The sequence below is a fragment of the Oryctolagus cuniculus genome, chromosome 16 (genome assembly GCF_051225735.1).
Source record: "Oryctolagus cuniculus isolate XC-2025 breed Fujian yellow rabbit chromosome 16, ASM5122573v1, whole genome shotgun sequence".
In the NCBI taxonomy this organism is placed as follows: Eukaryota; Metazoa; Chordata; class Mammalia; order Lagomorpha; family Leporidae; genus Oryctolagus; species Oryctolagus cuniculus.
Genome location: NC_142882.1, coordinates 48194383 through 48214105, shown reverse-complemented (window position 1 = coordinate 48214105; position 19723 = coordinate 48194383). Strand labels below are relative to the sequence as shown.

General features: G+C 40.6%; 1 protein-coding gene and 1 pseudogene across 3 annotated transcripts; one reads left to right on the top strand and one right to left on the bottom strand.

Moving 5' to 3' along the window:
* Nucleotides 1-4905: 4905 nt before the first annotated feature.
* LOC100346541 (PDZ and LIM domain protein 1 pseudogene) lies at nucleotides 4906-7050 on the bottom strand (annotated as a pseudogene).
* On the top strand, nucleotides 6945-19522 carry POLR1F (RNA polymerase I subunit F). 3 transcript variants are annotated; one of them, XM_051852791.3, is made up of 4 exons: nucleotides 6945-7302; nucleotides 11255-11396; nucleotides 15763-15971; nucleotides 17253-19522. In XM_051852791.3, exons 1-4 carry the CDS (start codon nucleotides 7049-7051, stop codon nucleotides 17662-17664), a joined length of 1017 nt encoding a protein of 338 aa, XP_051708751.1. In that variant the 5' UTR covers nucleotides 6945-7048; the 3' UTR covers nucleotides 17665-19522. The 3 variants fall into 3 exon arrangements, with proteins under 3 accessions (XP_051708751.1, XP_089171466.1, XP_089171467.1); XM_089315340.1 differs by having other exon boundaries at nucleotides 6973-7325; XM_089315341.1 differs by having other exon boundaries at nucleotides 7017-7483.
* The last annotated feature ends 201 nt before the right edge of the window (nucleotides 19523-19723 follow it).

Below are 19723 nucleotides of genomic sequence, written 5' to 3'. Positions count from 1 at the left end.
CAGACTCATGTGGGTGGAGCTAAAAATGGCAGGACTTTATTTAGGTGTATATTGTAACATCCAGGTTTAAAACATAGTGTGTGTGTGTGTGTGTGTGTGTGTGTCTATTCACATATATGATTTTAAAAACTTTCTGGGCTGAAGTGAGCACCCAGTGCAGTGGTTAGGAAGTTACTTGGAATACCCACATCCCATATCGCAGTGCTTGGATTCACATCTCAGCAGCACTCTCAGTTTCAGCTTTCGGCTCTCATACCCCGAGGGGCAGCAGGTAATGGCTCAAGCATTTGGATCTCTGCTACCCACTTGGGAGACCTAGATTAAGTCACCAGCTCTTGGCTTTATCTCGGCCAAGTCCACACTGACGTGGGCCCCTAGGGAGTGAAGCAGCAGGAGACCTCTCTCTGCCATTCAAGTAAATAAAAATAAATAAGTATAAATAAATAGTTTCTAAAAAAGATTATTTTGCACTGAAATAAACTTCCATTGTAATTTCATTTTTCCATGAACTTTTTGAAGTCCTTGCATATTTGGAATGCAGAAAGCACAGCAAGCAGATACAATTCAAACATAAGGATCATATTGTTTTAACATTTTTATGCCTGGTCAGCACCCAAGTGAGAAAGACACTAATAATTACATATTATAGAGAATTGTTATAATGTAATAAGCAGAATACAATGATTAATTGTGTTTTTTTACTGTTGTTACTATTCTCATGAACACCTAATATGATTTGGAAATAATACACTTATCAAAACTGTAAAAACTCTATTGCTACATTACAGACAAGAAGAGATTTTTCCCTTCATGGGAACTGGTATTTTAGGGATTTCTTCATCAATACTGAACTAACTAAAGTAAAAATTGACAGATACTCAGATAACTGAAGCAAAGTAGTGTCTAGGATACAATTATCACACAGCCACACACATTTTAAAGCCTTCTCTTATTTATAGATGAGAATGTAGCCTGAGCCTATCGTTAAAAAAATGTTCGGGCCTCTTATTTCAGAGAAGGAAGAAGAATTTGGCTGTGCCTGGGAGAGAACAGAACTTACATGTGTCATTATTACACACAAGAGTAACACATGCTTTATAGAAAATTATCTTTCTTTCCAGAAGATTATTCTGTACTCCTTAGAAATCATATTTGAGTTAGCTTTAATTTATTTCATTAAGTTGCTATCACAACAATTATCAGAAAGGTATCACTTTCTATCCGACCCAAAGAGGAACATACACTGAAATTCTTCATTATGTCTAAGCAAGATGTTTGGAGCCAGTGTTTAGCTTAGCACTTAATACTCTTACCTCCCACACTGGAGTATCTGGACTTGATTTTTGGTGCTGGTTCCTGATTCCAGCCACCCAAGAAAGCAGACCCTCAGAGGCAGGGTTCCTGCCTGCAGCGTAGAAAACGTGGAGTGTGATCCTGGCTCTTGCCCCACTCCCAATGTTCCTGGCATCTATGGGTAAACCAGTGGCTGGGGAAGTGCTTGAGCATCTCCATGTCTCTCTCTCTCTCTCTCTCTCTCTCTCTTTCTTTGTCTCCCCCCCCCATACACACACACACACACACAAAGAAACTTAATTATTTTAATAGAAGGAAACATATGGATATTTCATAATGACATTCTACCTTTCTGAGTCCATATAAACCATATACTATTTTATGCTTGTTACTTAGCAAACTTCACTGTTTGCACACTAATGTAAACAAAACAGCCAAGCGCCTGGCTAATCATCACTGCGTTTGCATCAACTTGAGCTGAATAAAAATGATCAACTCAGAGCTTTCCCACCCTATATTTCAAGTCCCCTTGGAGCCAGTGGATCTCACACGACAGCAGGCATTGCAATATGTAGCAGCGCTTGGTCAGATTTCTGCGCTCTGTCTCCCGATGGAGTGAGCCTGAGGCAGGGCCTTGAAATTTCCATTTCTATCCAGTTCCCAGTTAATGTGTTGCTGTGTAACTTGGAGGGTTTCCGATAACACATAATCTTATTAAAAGATCGTATCTTAACTTTCTGTCAGATGCATTTCATCATTTCACTTTTTTTTTTTGTAAGGACTTAATGATTTATTTGAAAGGCAGAGTGACAGAGAGAGGGAGAGACACAGAGAGAATTCTCTCGTCTGCCGGTTCATTCCCCAAAGGGCTGCTACAGCCAGAGCTGGGCCATATGGAAGCCAGGAACCAGGAATTCCATCCAAACCTCCTCCATGGGTATCAGAGACTCAAGTACTTGGGCTGTCATGTGCTGTCTTAGGTGCATTAGCAGAAATGTGAATAAGAAGGCAGTCCGGACTGGAAACTGTGCTCAGGTATGGGATTCCAGTATTGCCAAGAAGCAGCTTAACCCACTCACCATAACTCTGGCTCCAGAATTATTTATTTCCGTGTAAAATGTAGTAAAATCTATAGCTTTCAAAATGTAAAATGCATTGCTTTCAATATCTGTAATAAAATATAATCTTATTTTTTCTTCATTGTCCCTAGGCCCAGTGTCCATTAGTTATGTGTAAACAAAATAACAAACAGGAGGAACTTTTAGAGATAAAAAATGATCCTAAGTCCTTTTTTGGGCAGAAATACTGTAAGAAAAACAGTGAATAGGTAATACCACGATTTTTGCCATTCTGTAAACTTTGCACATCTAAAGCTCATGTTTGCCATCTGCTGACATACATGTGAATTACAAGGGCTGGGCATCAACCCATAACTGGTTGATAACAGGTTGCAATCTGATTTTTTTGTTTCTTTTGTTCCAAAGCCCATTAGGCAAATGTTATTTGTTTTCATACAGGCACTATATGTTATAGTTTAATGGACAACTGAAAGAAAATGGTTTCCTAAACTAATCACACTGAGTGCAAGCAACCAGGTTGTACTGAAATATTTTAATTCTTACTAATGACAACTGAAACTGCAGATACGAACTTTAGTATACATATTTTGTCTCTATAGTGACTCTACCCATAAAATAGTTTAAGTGGATGCTGTGCAAAATCTTTAATTTGAATCACAGGCATACATATATGCTTATCATTTGCAGTACAGTGTGGAATATCTGAAACTAATAATGCTAATAACCTTCACAAAGCCAAAGCAATAAACCCCAGGGGTCTGGAGTCAACGTGTCTTCCACGTTTATTCATAATCTCATCCAATTTTTCTCTGATATTTGGGTTCTACTTGGTATTCATTCAAGTTCTACCTTGTCAATCAAGAACGCCTCCTGGTTTCAAGATCAGACTTACAGCGTTAATTGGGATACATCAAGATATTATGCCTAACACATTGCCGATGGGCTCAGAACTATATTTTATTGAGTACTTAATACAGGGCAGCCGCTCTGCTTAGTCTCATACAAACATCACCTCTAACTTCACATCGTCATACCTCTAAATGAACAATCAGGAAGTTGGGCTTTGAAAACTCTAAGCAAGTTGCCCCCCACAACACAGCCAGGATCTGCACCCAGATGGACTGACTCTGTGACTCCTACCAGCTGTCCTGGTCGAGATGTTCTTTTGCAAAACTGCCAGCCCACATGCTTTGGCTACAGTGAGCGCTTGTTGGAACCTTCCCAAACCTGTTAAAATGATCTCACTTACCAGGTTCGTCTGTGTAGCCCCTTAACATTTTTGGGAAGGGCTAAGTAAACTATCCATTTTCCGTACTTCTAACAACTTCTTTCTTTGTTTTTCATTATTCCTTTGGCCATGTGTATAGGGAAAGTGAGGATGTAATCGAGTGACTCAAACTGTAGGTTGCAGGGTGAGTCACACTTGGGCTAGATTATTGGACTGATCAAAACTTGACCATTCATTCATTCAAGAAATAAGTGGTTGGAGTGTGCATTGTGGCAAAGCAGGTTAAGCCATAGCCTAAGACTTCCGCAGCCCTTATCAGGGTGCTTGGTTCTACTTGTGGTTATTGCACGCTTCTGATCCAGCTTTGTACTAAAGCATGGAGGGAGGGGTAGCAGATGATGGCTCAAGAATTTGGGGTTCTTACCACCCATGTGGGAGAACCAGGGTGGAGTCCCTGACTCCTGGGTTTGGCCTGGCCTAGACTTCTACTCTTGGGGAGCAAAGCAGCAGATTGAAGACCTCTCTGACTCTGTCTCTCTCTTTCTCTCTCTCTCTTTCTACCTCAATCTAATCCTGTCACTCTGCCTTTCGAATATACATCCATTTAAACATTAAGTGGCAGGCCCTGGACATAAGACTTTTAACAATACAAACAGGACAGCTACAATCATGGGTCTGATTTTTAAAAAATATTCTCTAAAATCCAGTCTCTACCTCTCTGAATATACATAATAATTGTAGCAAGTTCATAAACACTGTGTGTTGGTGATTTGCATGAGGCACTTAGCACAGTGCCTGGCAGGTTTGTAATTAAGTTTAGTAATGATGATGATGTTGATGACAATCCCTCACACCATTTTGATAAAATCAGCTAAAGAGGAGTAATGTCTACCCTACCTGACAACATTAATATTGCTCTCTATGGGAAAGTGGAGAGAATGTGGTTAGCAACGTCCAACGCACACCTGGTCCATAAGAGAAACTTCTTAGGCAGAGGCAACCTGCAAGAGATCATATGTGCTCCTTGCTTTGTACTGACCTTGTGTGAGATCCACAGATGGCAAGAGGTCCCATGCACCTCTCTCTTTCTCTCTCAGAAACCCAGACAGCTGCAAGCTCACTCAGCCTGCATTTTTACAAGTAAAAATGAAATTTAATCAATATTAAATTCAATGTCATTCAAATTAGGCTGATGTCCATTTGCAGCAGAGCAGAAGAGAGGTATGGTAGACAATGATGCTGGCAGGAGACACCATAAAATAATTTCCCATTACTTATAAAGCAGTCATCACATGGGCAGTGTGAGCCAGGGTGGGGGCACTCGACCTCTAACAGCATGGGTACAAGCAAGGTCAGCACAGAACCTTGAGGGGAGTACAAGAGATGATGGCCAGAACACTGAGAACAGGACTGGCCAAGGAAGTGCACCTAGCTGCATCACTTGGGAAATACAGTGACCACGTTCTAGCCCTCAGGTGGCGTGACCCGCTCCCGGGTGTGCTTTTCACAGTAGATTTGATCCTCCACAAGGAAGGGGCCCTTCTGTTTCAGGTTGGTGCCACAGTTGCAGCACACATAACACTCAGGGGTGGCGGTGACGGTCTTGCAGCTTCACAAACACGCCTACAATGCCAGTGCACATTTGTCACACATGGGCAATTTCTGAGCAGCATTTCCAATCGATGCCGCTACTTCGGTGGCAGGAGCTCTAACGCTTCTGAATCCAGAGGGCTTGTTGGGATCCCCTTTCTCCTCGGACTCCAGGATTTCCTGCAGGACCCAGAATGATGTGGACTGCTTCAGGGGCTCATTCAACTCCTGCTTTTTCCTGCAGCATCTTGTAAACTTCAGATTCCTTGTCGATGACGCGGCCGCCTGGAAGCTGTGAATGTTCTAAGGGTCTGCTGTTGGCCTGCTCTCCGCTGGTAGCCTTCCCTGCCTACAAGGCACTATGGAAGGCGCAGATGTTTTCCGAAGAGTAGAGGCCGACTGGGTTGTTGTACTGGTTCGTGATGACTCTGGAGGCAGTGACCAAAGCAGGGAGGCGGTAAAGTTTGGGCATGGCGCTTCGGTTGTGCACGCTTCCTAAGTGCAGGACCTCCTGGGGTTCTGAGGCTAAATTCATCTTGTACGGGTGACGTTTCCCCTCTTCCGTCACCAGAGGAGACCAAATTTTCTGTTCAGATCTTGCTATGGTGAGAGTAATGTTGTCCGTGCAGCCCTTGATTTTGTTCTGAGCTTCCAAATGTGTCATACTGCTGGTATTTTCCCCATCAATGGCTGTGATTACGTCTCCGATTCATAAATTAGCTAAAGCAGCCCTGCTTGCGGGAGTGACCCGAGAAACGGAGAGGGGCTGCTGGAAGTCCTTGCAGCCCACGAGAGGGAAGCCCCATGGTCCAGGGTCCTGGGGGACTATCTGCTGGGTGCTAACGGCGCAAGACAAGTGGAGTCACATTGGAACACCAAAGCCCCACCTAAATCTGTACTGACAGAACTATGGGTCAAACTGATGATTGCTACTTAAATCCACGGCATTTGGGGGGATAGCTCATTATGCAGCAAAAATGGCATTTTTACATGGCATGTACATGAAATAATTTTGTATGGAAATAATTATGCAGAGTTAAAAATGCCATCTAACTCTACAGTATAAAACACGAATCTGATCATCTCCGCGTTAAGAAGGAAGACATTTGCCCAAAAAATACAAATCTAGCAGGTGGCAGAGCCACAGCAAGGACCCAAACTGCGTGACTTCACCTGGCTGGGTCTAGAAATAAAGGACTTCTTGCAACAATCAAAATACTCCGAACCAGTTTCTGATTGTTCTTTTTCTATATAAAACCATGCAGACATTGAAATCATTCGCACTCATCAATGTACCTGCAAGATATAAATGAGCTTAAGTCCTATACAAATCCGAGTGCCGGAACATATTGCTTTGCAACCACCAGGGTTTCTATCAGCAACTCTCACATTTACACTGCTCCACGGGCGATTTGCTTGCAAGGAATGGAAGCCACATTAAGGGGTCTGTGAGCGCCGTGCCTGCATAGGGCTGTGCATAGGGCACGCCACGGTCACGTCGCTCAAAAGACCTCGCTGCTCCTCGTGGGAAGCGTGAGGAGGGAAGCCGACCCGGACAGATGGTGGACGTGGCTTCAGACCGCATAAAATGCCATCCACGTTTACTTTTCATTTAGTGCTCTCCCACAGCATGGGACAAGGCTTCGCGCATGCTCCATGTGTACCAGGGCTCCCAGTTCCCCGAGCCCTAGAACAGAGAAGAACAGACTGCCCCCTGCTGGCCACATCTGTGTAGGCAGGGGAAAGACAGGCACCCCCCCAGGGGCGTGGCAGCCGGCCGATGACGTAGCCCCGGAGACAGGCACGACGCGGCCGCGTTGCGTCACTGGTGCGCGCCGAGGGAAGCTTGACAAGACGCATGGCTGCGGGTTGCTCGGAGGCCCCACGGCCGAAAGCGGCCTCTGAGGGCCAGGCGGTGGCACCGGCGGGCGCCGTGCCTTGCCTGGAGCTGCCCACCTACGCTGCGGCTTGTGAGCTGGTGAACAGCCGCTACTCCTGCTTGGTGGCCGGGCCGCACCGCAGGCACATCGCACTGTCGCCCCGGTACCTGAACAGGAAGCGCACCGGCATCCGCGAGCAGCTCGACGCGGAGCTCCTGCGTTACTCGGAGAGGTGCGGGTCGCGATGGCTTCCAGGTCCGCCGTCTGCCCCTCAAGGCCGGGGCCGCTTCCAGCGCGGCTCCCCTTTCGCAGGCGAGGAGCTGGGACGCTGGCTCCGGAGTAGACCAGGGGTCCGGAGACCCCGTGTAGCCTGGGCCTGTGTGGCGTTGAGCGTTGCATTTGTCCGCTTCCGGGTATGCCTTTGCGTTTGCGGTGAAGATTCGGCGTGCGGCGCTTCCACATCTCCCGCTTCCGTGGAAGATTGCGCCGGTAGCAGGGGCACAGCAGTTCGATCTTGCGAGGTGTGCGGGTGTCGTTCCGGCCCCGGGAATCACCCGGAGTTGTCTTTTCGGGGTTCCAATGAGCGCGAGGGAATTGCCATTTATTTTGTTTTTAAGAGAAAATAGTCTGTTTCGTTTTAACTGGTGAGCCTGTTGCTTTTCGGAGTGTGTGTGTCGGGGGGGGCCTTCTAATGCATTTAAATTACGGTATTAAAAAGTCGCTTGAAAACTCAGAATTACTGGGAGGGGGCGTGGTGCCTCAAATATTGCCGTGAACTGGTTTGGCTCCAAAGAGGGTCTCCACAACCAGGGTGGATGGATTCCCTGGGGACCTGTGGTTGTCCTTAAGGAATTCTGGGAGCCTGCAGAAATACCGGGATTTAGACGTCATCTAGAGCATGCACCGCTTCCTCAAGGGATCCCAGACCCCGCACGTGGGGACTTGAGATATAAAAACAGCCAGAAATTAAAGGAGCTTTAAACTGTCGCAGGGATATCGTGTCAGCCAGTACACCTAGCGAGTTTATGAAAAATCTGATTGAAATCGAAATGGAGTTAGGCTGAGAGTTAGACAAGGGACAGTGAGTTGGATCTTGGGATGTTTGACAAGAGCTTCACGGAAGAGGGTGCTTTGAGATTCTAGAATCCTAGGCAAAGAGTGGCATGCGCAGATGGGTGGTAGATGTGAATGAGTATGCGCTAGTAGTGCGAATGCTGCATGTTCTGAGTACCCTCCAGCTCCGAGACTTGGCACACTCTTGATAGATAGCCACAGTGGGACATAATGCACTTGGTAGCATCAGAGGAAGGTGAAATAGAATGAGAGAGCAGACAAGTTAAATTGTCCAAGAGACAGATGATTGGAGAGCGTGGATTTGAGAGAGATAAGGATGTACAGATAGTCTTAAAATCTGGGAACAGGCAGCTGCGTTGCTGCTTTCTGTAGCCAATTATCTCCCCCGATTGAGGCGGTGGGGTAAGTCGCTCCGAGTGGGCCCAGTAGGAGCCATTAGTCCGGAATTACGGGGTACTGAGTAAATGACCATTTAAATGACTGAATTGGACTTTACAGCCAGGTTGAGCAGGGTGGTCTGAACAGATCCGGACCCTGCCTTCTGCTGTTACTTGTGGGACATGCTGGAGACTCGGTTTATTGAGTGTAGATTCAGTGCCCCACATGTTGAACATGCATTGTCCTTCGTTAGGGACAACATGTTGATCAGATTAAGAATTACAATATTGAGAATTTATCTTGTGTAGTTGTTTATGTTTCCAGATTTTTGAGTCATTCTGAAGAATCAGTAGGGCTTGCTTCTCCCCGTTTAAATACTGGGAAAAACAGAAGAATTTCAAATGGCTCTCATGACAGTATGTAAGTCGTTTCAGTGGCATCTCCTATTTAACAGACTGTCTACCTTCTTTCCCATTGACAAAATTTTTAAAAAGGTATCTCATTTCAACTTTAGACTGTCTTCTTAGAGAAAGTAAGTAGTTTTCTAGAATCATATTGTCAGTTTGGATTAAGGTGTGCTTTTGAGAGACCACTCGGGGAGAGAAAACAATCTCTGTTCCAGTAAACTCCAAATAACTCTTTTGAGTTATTTGAAGATGGCAAATATGTTCCATTCCATTCTAGAAGTTCCAGAGACTCAAGGGTACAATTGAAGCATCCTTAAACTTGATCTAATTGTTCCCTAAGTATCTCAAGTGAAGTTACCACCTTGCCCCGCCACTGATGTAGGATTGTTTCTGAAAAACAAAAGTAAAATAGGAACATTTATACAGTGTTGGAGTATCTGTCTTTGCATTTTTGAAGGCTTTTGGTTAGTTACATGATGTGCATTGCTTTCCCAAAGATTTGCTGAATTTCTACAAATCCTTTTGGCCTTCTGCACTGTGGTTCCATTCCCTAACCAGTGGTTCTGAACCATGCAGGACCCAGTATCTCCTTTCTATAAGGAATATTTTGCATTGACATCTTTAGTATTGTGAAAACACTCTTCACTGTGCTGACATGAAACTTAAAGAAGTATCACCTACCTTTACAGTAAAAAACAAAACCCCTATATTGTGTTCTATTGCAATACAGTAAGATGTGTTTCAACTTGATGATGCTCAAGCATAACTCCTTTGGAAGACTGAAAACTTCGATGCCTAAGAATCGTGCAGTTACACATGTGGATTGATGTGGATATTTTGGATAGCAGCTGAGATCATGCATTTAATAGCTCCAGTCACCAATGGTGATTTGAAATAGTTTATTTATTCTTGGTAAAGGGCCACACAAAACAGTGTTTCCCAGCCTTTAGTGTCGTGTTGATAGATACAGGCAACAGATGATACCACAAAGTGAGTGTGTGTGTAAGTTTTTTTTCTGTGACTCCTTGCTGTTTCACTAAAACAAAATCTATTAGGAACATTCTTTTTCTCTTTTTCTGTATGAGCCATGCTAGCCAGGTAACTGAGTACAACAACAACAAAAAGTGTTCTCTGTGGTCACGGGCATTGCAGTCATGTGTGGAGACCAAACATGTATGCAGATAATTCAGTAAAATTAGATGAATATGATAAAGTTGGACATAAGGTTCCATAGGAGTGGCGGAGTGATTTAGCTTTGCCAAGGAATTGGGGAAGTTTTTTTTTACAGTAATTGTGGATGTGGTAGTGAAAACTTAAGGTTTTTCTACTTAGTAGTTACAATTCATTAAGAACTGAGAAGTTTTTTTTTTTTTTTAATTATTTATTTGAAAGAGTTACAGAGAGAGGGAGAAGAAGAGACATAGAGAGAAGTGTTCCATCCACTGGTTCACACCCCAAATAGCTGCAATGGCCAGGGCTGGGCCAAATGGAAACCAAGAGCCAGGAGCTTCTTTCTGGGTTTCCCACATGGGTACAGGGGCTCAAGCACTTGATCCGTCTTCTGCTGCTTTTCCAGGCCATTAGCAGGGAGCTGAATTGGAAGTGGAGCAACTGAGGCTCGAAACAGTGCCCTTATAGTATGCCAGTGTTGTAGGCAGTGGCTTTACCCGCTGGCTCCTGGAAAGTGACATTTTAAAATAATAGTTACCCCCTAATCCTGTCTATCAAACTTCTAGATCAATCTAACGTGTCAGAGTCGGTTCTCAATAAATGATTTCGTTCTGTTTCTTAACATTTTCATTTACCAGCAAAAGTTGCACTTTGGGATTTTTCTCTATTAAATCATTGGCTTTAATGCTCAGGAGCTTCAGCTTTAACCCTGATGCTTCCCTTGGTGTATGCCATGAAGAACAGAAATTCAGTAATGGTGGATAATAGCAAAATTGCTGGTGATTCACTCATACAAAAATACACTGACATTTTCCTTGCCAAGTCTCATTATTCTCTTTCTAGCATGACTAGAATTCAAATAGGTAGCAGGTAAGGAAGAAGGATCAATTTATTGCTCATGCATAATTGGGCATTTTGTTTCTGAGTGCTTGATTTCAAATAGTCACTTTAAGCCTAAATAATATTTTTAACTTCTGCTTTGGAACCCATAGGGAAATGGGACTACTAAAGTTGTTACAGACTGTGGACTATTGTTCTGGATATGGGAGGAAATTGTTAGAACTGTGTGCTTTTTGGACTCTTAGAATATCTAATTAGTGTGATAATGGCTTGATTTGAAAGAAGATAAAATATATTCTTCTCTTTTTTAACCAGCCTTTTAGGGGTCCCCATAGCATATGATAACATCAAAGTTGTGGGTGAACTGGGAGATATTTATGATGATCAAGGACACATTCATCTTAACATTGAAGCCGATTTTGTTATTTTCTGTCCTGAACCAGGGCAAAAGCTTAAGGTATGTATGTCATTCTTTTCTAGCTTTCTTTGTGTGATTATATCTTTATGTACTTTGGCAGTTATACCTTGAGACTCAAATAAATTGCTATTGTGGGTGAATAAAAATTGTTAAAGGAAAAAGAAAAGTTACTTTCTAGAATTCCATGTAGGTAAGTTCTAAAGCACATGCATGCACAGAATATTTGTCCCATCCAGTTTATTTTTTGCATAGTACCACAATGATTTTAGGAGGAAAAATTAATTAGTATTATTGCTATTTTAAAATTACTCTATTTTGCACAAATATTTTTTATTCATAAGGATTCAGACAGTATTATAGTGGATCTAAAACAGTTCAGGTGATTGTAAGGCTAGGCGGGTAAAGACAGTTCCAGTGGTTTGGCGGGGAAGGGCCTGCAGGCAAGTGAAAATGAATGAAAGACAGAAAAAGGCAGCTAGGCTCTGCTGTAGGAATGAAGACAGTGGGTGGAAGATCTTCCAGTTTCTCAGAAGCTGGAGATGGAGAAGTGATGTGAAATCTACTGAAATGTATCCCTTTATCCTCTTTCTCTCTCTCCTGCCGCAAGTTGTATGTGTGAGCATGCGTTTGTAAATGTGCAGTACATATGGGTTCTTATGTGCATGTATGTTCATATTTTATGTTCTCTAAAAATTATAGAAATTGCTTGATGTTATAGGTAAAAAGTTAACATATTTGGTACAGTTAATAATAATATAGATCCAATTTCACTATGACAAAAACCATAAAGCAATTGTAATTAAAAAAAAAAAACTTATCAATCTTATTTAAAATAGAAATAGGATCCCTTGCCTGCTGAACAGGATCTCACAGCTGGACTACAAGTAGATTTGTACTTGAAAATTTCCAAACTTAAGGCTGACCTTGTGGTACAGCCAGTTAAGTAGCCATCTGTGATGCCAGTATCCCATGTTGAAGCTCCAATCTGAGTCCTAGCTGTTCTGCTTCCAATCTGGCTTCCTACTGATGCAGCTGGGAAAGCAGCAGAAAATAGTACAAGTGCTTGGGCCCCAACATCCATGTGGAAGACCTGCATGGAGTGCTGGGCTCCTAGCTTCAGCTTGGCTCATATCGTAATTGTGGACATTTGGGGAGTGAACCAGTCTGTGGGAAATAGCTCACTCTGGCTCTTCTCCTCCCTCTGTCACTCTGCCTTTCAAATAAAATAAATAAAGAAAATTTTTTAAAAAGTTCCCAAATGTAACTTCCATCAGCTTTGTATATATTGTCACAAACATAAACATGTATATGGGTGTTATACCAAATTGTACCAAAAGTATTAAATGAAACATGTCCTTTTTTATTTTCAATCCTACAGCAAGATCCAGTCTTCAAATACTTTTGACTAATCATGTTTTTTAATTTTTATTGATTTTTAATGAGATATTGTGCAGTTCAGTGGGTTTTGTCAAGTTCATTTCCCATTCTGTTTCCTTAGACCTTCAGGCCCTTTTCTGGTCACTTCCTTCTCATTGTCCCTAATACAACTACAGTTCTGACTTCATTGATCATAAATTTGTTTTATTTTTCTGTAATTTGATATTGATGGATTTAATCATTGTATGTTTGAAATCTGGCTTCTTTAGGTCAACATGCTTTTGTTTTGCCTATGATATTTTCTGTGTTAGTAATTTGCCTATTTTTATTGTTCATGGTATTCAATTTTATGAATATATGACAAATTGACTATCTCTGTTGATGTACATTTGGGTTATGTCCAATCTGGGGCTATTATGAATGAAGCAATAATGAATATACATTTTTATTTCTCTTCAGTAAACTGGTAGTGGAAGTGCTGTGTAGCAGGGTAAGTTTATCTTTACCTTTATGAAAGATTATTGTCAGACTAATTTCCCATTCAGCACTTCCGTTTACTGTATTGATTGCCAACATTTGGTGTTGTCAATCTTTTATTTTTATTTGTGGGCATATAGTAATATCCCGTTGCTTTTCCTTATGAGCAGTTTTCCATGTTTGAACAGGAATGCCTTTTCAAGACTTTGCCCATTTTCCACTGAATTTTTGTATTTTCGTTACTGAGTTTTAATATTCTTTATATTGTCATTTTCATTTATTTTTTTTTTTTTTAATATTTATTTATTTGGAAGTCCAAGCCACAGAGTGCTGGTTCACTCCCCGGGTGGCTGCTACAGCCAGTGCTGGGTCAGGCTAAAGCCAGGAGTCAGGAGCTTCATCTGGGTCTTCCACAAGGGTGGCAGGGGCCCAAACACTTGGGCTGTTTTCAGCTGCTTTTCCCAGGCCATTAGCTGGGAACTGGATCGGAAGTGGAGCAGCTGGGACTTCAACCGGCACCCATATTGGGTGCTGGCATTGTAGGCAACAGCTTTACCTGCTATTGACCCCTCCTTTTATAGTCTTGATATAAATCCTTTTCAGATAAAAGTATTGTGAATATTGTCTCCCTGTCAGTGACTTATTTGTTAACTTTTAATGGTATCATTTGATGGAGGAGCTTTTAATTTTAATGAGGTCCACCTTATCATTTTACATTTTTTTGGTTATTGCTTTCTGGATCTTATTAAAGAAACTTGTCTACCCCTGAGTAGTGAAGATACTCTTCTGTGAACTCCTAGAAGCTTTATGGTTTTCGTTTTTCAATTTGCGTATGTGATCAGTCTTAAATAATTTCTTGTGTCTAGGTGAGGTAAGACCATTTTCTTGTCCATAAACTTTCCAGTTGTTCCAAACTTAGGAATTCAAAAGATTTTCCTCTCATTGGTTTTTGTAAGGGATAGAGTATTTGTAAAGCAGTTTTAGGTTTACAGAAAGGTTAAGTAGCTTGTACAGGATCCCAGTATACACACACACACACACACACACACATCATCTTAGCATCATCTTCTCTTGGTTTGTGTGATCTATTTGTTACAGTTTTTTGTTACAGTTTTTGAGGCAATATTGGCTTTTTATTTTTTTCCTATTGTTAGAAAAGAGGTTTTTTTTTAAACAGTATTTTATTTCTTATTTTTGAGATAGCATATTTTTTATTTACATTTCAGTCTGAGGTTTAATGGCCCACAGTTTCCATTAGAGTTCTGTCTGTGCTGTGCCTTCTGTGGATTTTGACAAATATAAAATGACTTGTATCTACCATTACAGAATAGTTGCACTGCCCTAGACCTTGGTGCTCCACCTGTTCACCCCTTCCTTTCCCGCAGTCTCTGGCCACCACTGATCTATTGCCTATCACCATGGTTTTACCTTTTCCAGAATGTCCAGTTGTTGGGAACATACAGTATGTAGCCTTTTTGGTTCTCTCACTTGGTAGTCTTCGGTTTCCTCCAGTCTTTCTGTGGTTTCGCAGTGCTTTTCCTTTTGTTGCTGAGTAGTACTCCGTTCTGTGGGTACACCTTAATTTATCTAGACTATTCAAAAACCACAGTGGGGAGACTACACCCTGATCATAACAAATAGGGGAGTTTTATTCTGTCACATTTTTTAAGGGTTGCTGATGTTATACAGATTTGCATACATGGCAGTATTACATATGGTTCTATAATCTAGAAAATGTGAATTTTTTAATGTTTCAGGATTGTCATTCATACACATTGTATACATTGATTCCTAGGGATGGGAGGATAGAAAACTTAAGTTTTATGGAAAGTTTCACTTTAAGTTTAAAATCCTATAGCACATGACTTCTATTTTAGTTTTAAAGCCTCCAATATTTTTGTTATTTAGCCAAAATTGTTATGGTCTAGATTTTCATATACATGGTAAGCTATCTCCTAATAGGACTGCTGATATCATTCTGAATTGAATCATTAAAGAGTACACTTGTAATCTCTGAATTTCAGACTGTTTATAGACAAGTACTATGGATTCCAGTTATAAAAAGCGTATGCTTTCCCTGCCTAGAGTGTAAGCCCTATCAGAGCATGTTTTCAGTGTGGTTGTCACATAATCTGCTCCCCAGGGAATCCTGCAAGGGGAGAGAGGTGTCTTTTGTTGGTAGAGGGAAGGAAGGCTGTGGAAGGGACTATCTGTGTTTTATCCAGTTAGACACTTGGCTTCCTGTTATTTGTTTATTAAAGTTTGAACTGTCGGAAAACTCTAGAGTTCTAAGGTGATGTTATAGTTTGACATGCGGTAAGTTTTTGTTTTTTTTTTTTTTTTTTAACTTTTATTTAATGAATATAAATTTCCAAAGTACGATTTATGGGTTACGACATGTGGTAAGTTTTAATTGAGATAAACTTTGTGCTGAATGTATACCTTTAATTTGATGTTTTCTTTTTGAAGATCTGTTTGGAACTTAGAAAGCTTGATTCACCTTTTAATCTTGTGAATCTCTGTTGTGCTCTTTCCTCCCCCTTCTCCCCAGGGTACAGTTAATAAAGTGTCCACTAGTCACATCGGCTGTTTAGTGCACGGGTGTTTTAATGCGTCCATCCCTAAACCTGAGCAGATGTCCTCTGAGCAGTGGCAAACCCTGGAGATAGACGTGGGTGATGAACTGGAGTTTGAAGTATTTCGTTTAGATTCCGATGCTGCTGGAGTATTCTGCATTCGGGGAAAACTGAGTGTCACTAGGTTAGTCCGTCACATTATTATCACGGGATACTTAATCTTTTCTACTTAGTTCAGAATTCATAACCTCGCTTTTAAACATATATAAGAATAGTGATGCTTTTAAATCATAATGTCAGTATTAAACGGTAATCATAAGCCGTATGACAATGCATCAAAGTTCTGTGTCTTGCTCGCTAGTCTGTATTTGAGTAAAAGTATATCATTCATATCTTCTAGTTTGTTTTTTTAAAGAAGTTGAGCTCTGAACTTGAAACTACTATTTGCACAATCATGTTGTATAACATGTAGATTACTTTTATTTTTACATCATTGGAACTAGATAATTTGTTTTTATTATTGTCGTCTGTGTGCCAGGTAGATATTTTGATTTCTGTATTTCCTTATATTGAATTTCTTATATGAATTACTCTGATCTTCAGCTTGGTTCCATGGGAACATGGTTAATAATGGAGGAGAAAGTGGACACTATCTGAAAAATAGTGTAGATGTTAACAGTTTTTCCTAGATTTTACCTTAGTGAGTAACCAGAGTATGAGCTGAAGTTCTGAAACAGCTGTCCAATAGGGATTTCTGAATGTTAGTAATGTGCTATACACACCATAAAGAAGCTTCACAATTAAGTGCATGGAATGTCACCAGTGTAACTGAGGAACAAAATGTTTTAAGCCACATCATTAGAAGCACTTAAATTTAAATAGTTGTCTGTGGAGAGTGTTACTGCATAGAACTATGCAGCTCTGGGCATAAAGCTACTTCATAAATCCTTGTTTTATTTTAGTGATATAAAATAATTAACTTTGAAGTAATACTGCCTCCAGGTAAGCTAACTAGAATGACAGACTGTTATTTTAAATTTGAAATAAAGACTGAAATAGTGGACCAGAAACTCTGATATATACTGGAAATGTATTTTTTTTAATCAAATGTCAGTGGTTTGGCAAATAGTGTTAATGTTCAGTGACCAGATTTTTCTGAGCCAAAGTGAAATTTCTTAGATGTGTTTTGACAAAAGATTTTTGTCATTTTTGTATGTAAGAACAGTCAGGAGAAATATTTCAGAAACAAAAAATTTGTTACTGTTAAATTTAACATTGTTGAATTCACATTCAATACCAACTGCCATTTCAGTGAACTGGATAATTTGAAAATGATGCTGTAGCATATGCCTTGTTTACTCCTCTTTATTTAGAAAATCTTAGCATTTGGGGGTATTCTTGATCTCATTCATTCTTTCAGTTTTGCTGTTTGCTCAATTAATGTTTCTAAACTGTGAAATTACAGTTTACAACCCAAGTGCTCTGAAGTTTCTGAAGAAGTCACAGAAACTGGCACTGAAGAAGCCATTGAAAAACCTGCTAAAAAGAAAAAGAAAAAGAAGAAAGATCCAGAGACATGTGAAGTGGACAGTGGTAACCCAGAGCCAGTGGAGTTTGCAGACGTCACCCCTAATGAAGAGCCAGACCTGCAGGCTGCTGAGAGCGCGAATGGCCTCTGGGAGGAGGAGCCACGGAGGAAGAAGAGCAAGAAGAGGAAGCATCAGGAAGATGTGGGCCAGGACCCTGTTTTCCAAGGCAGTGACTCTAGTGGTTACCAGAGTGACCACAAAAAGAAAAAGAAGAAGAGAAAACACAGAGAGGAGACTGAACTTACCCCAATTTTGGAATGTTCACCTAAAAAGAAGAGGGAAAAGTAACTTTCTTTAGTGAATTTTAAATATACTCAGTTTTTAAAAGATTGATTTATACAAAAGAGCTGAGTGAATGTTTCCAATGACATGAAATGGTTATGTGTACCAGTAGCTTACAAAACAGGAAGTATTTGCCTTGGAATTGGAGTGGTTTTGGGCTGAAATTACAAAATTGGCTATAAATTTCTTTGAGGAATCCCAATATTATTGAAGGCCATTTTATTATATGGAGAACAACAGAAAAGTGCTGCTATCTCTGCTGACTTTAACATTCTTCCAGGCTTTACATTCTACATAAAATTGTTTTAAGAATCTCAAGACTGACAGAGAACTGTAGTATACACTGTTGTTCACATCAATAAACAACAACCTGAGTTTGGAGTTTTTTAATTTTTCTTTTGGGGGGGGGGGGTATAAGTATTACCTTGAGTCATTGCACATCATTTTATTTTGCCTTTTTTTTTTTTTTTTTTTTTAATTCAGGACATCTGTGAGCTTTAGGTATTCCTTTGTCATGGTTTCCACAGTATTTCTGCTGTTTGACTCAGAGAGGTTTACCACAGGGCTTCTGAAGTCTCCAGAGTGTTACCCACACCACTGCTGACTGTCCACAGCTCTTTCCTTCCAGCCGCGGTTGTGTTGTTTTCCTTTTCCCAGCCTGAGGTTGATGAAAAGGGCAGTGTGCTTCTGCTTGTCTTTTGTGCCTTAGCTGTTTGGACCTTGTTGTGTGTTGGAGGAGAAATTGACAGAGACAGGATCAGTGTGGTTGTGACTTATGGGAAATATCTTTTCATTATTGGGACAGGCCACTGGAAACTGTTCAGGAGCGAAAACAGCCATTCACTGTGATAACGTGGGATAGATCTTAACTAATTGCAGAACACAGAGCAGTGAAATGACAAGCTGATGGAGGCTAATAATACACAGCCATGTTCATTCATTTAGCAGATATTTGATCATCTACTAAGTGCAGAATGTTGTATTACGGCCCAGAGATATAAGGCAAATGAGGTAGATGTGGTACCTTCCATTGCAGGAGCAACATCTGTGAAAATGTGGAACATATGGAATGTTAGTAATTGTTATTAAGTGCCTTGAAGAAAAAAAAAAAACTGTATACTTGTTACTTTGTTAGTATTTGCCAGAAGTGGATGAATTCCCTGTGTCAACCATTTTTGATACCATTTATCTAGGATCAGACAGAGTCTCACAGTTTAATGTCTGATGATGAATAAATTCTGCTGGTGGTATGTCCTTATCTAAACCTGCAGAATATAGAATCTGGAGAGTGGTGGACAGTATACATCATTGTCTTCAGATGTACATAGGAACTGTGCAGGCCAACGTCTTTCAGTACAATTGAGAGTCATATGACTGGTGAGCCCTTGAAGTGTGGCTAGTTTGAATTGAAGCATGATGTCAGTATAAAATATATGCCAGATTTTGAGAATATACAAAAAAGAATGTTAACTTTCTCAGTTTTTATACTGCTGAAATTGTAATGGTTTTGGTATAGTGGCTTAAATAAAATAATAAAGTTTCAGCCTTTATTTTTCATTTTCTTTTTCTATAAAAAGATTAAAAATTGCACAGAAGGCGTTTTGGTATGTTCAGTGCTTTTAAAGGAAGTATGAGTTGTGAAATGTTATGTTATCAAGGTTTAATACAGTGACACACCTGAATATGCTTAATAACTGCTTCTTCTGAATTGTAAAATTTAAATTTATAATTGTAACCATGTTCAACAATGTAGAAAATTTATTTTTAGTGAAACAAATTTAACTCCCCCTATTGTGTACACACCACACAAAGATATCTAATTTATGCTATTCACAGAAAAATAAATTGTGGCTTAGCAACATAACCATACTCTCATGTTACTTTTACTTTTGCTTCAAGTGGTACTAATGCTAATAATCTGTAATTTTAAAATAATTTGCAACTTTGAAGAAAAAAGGAAGCAACATGCTGAACTTGAAACTAGATTTGTCTATGATTTTTCACAGCGTGGGTAACCGAAAAGTCAGATCTATCCATTTGTCCTGCCTGGAATTGTAGGGACCTC

Coding starts and splice junctions, on each gene's coding strand:
- POLR1F (XM_051852791.3), top strand. CDS start 7,049: ATGGCTGCGGGTTGCTCGGAGGCCCCACGGCCGAAAGCGGCCTCTGAG. Junction 7,303..11,254: donor CTCCTGCGTTACTCGGAGAG/GTGCGGGTCGCG, acceptor TTTTTTAACCAG/CCTTTTAGGGGTCCCCATAG. Junction 15,972..17,252: donor GGAAAACTGAGTGTCACTAG/GTTAGTCCGTCA, acceptor GTGAAATTACAG/TTTACAACCCAAGTGCTCTG.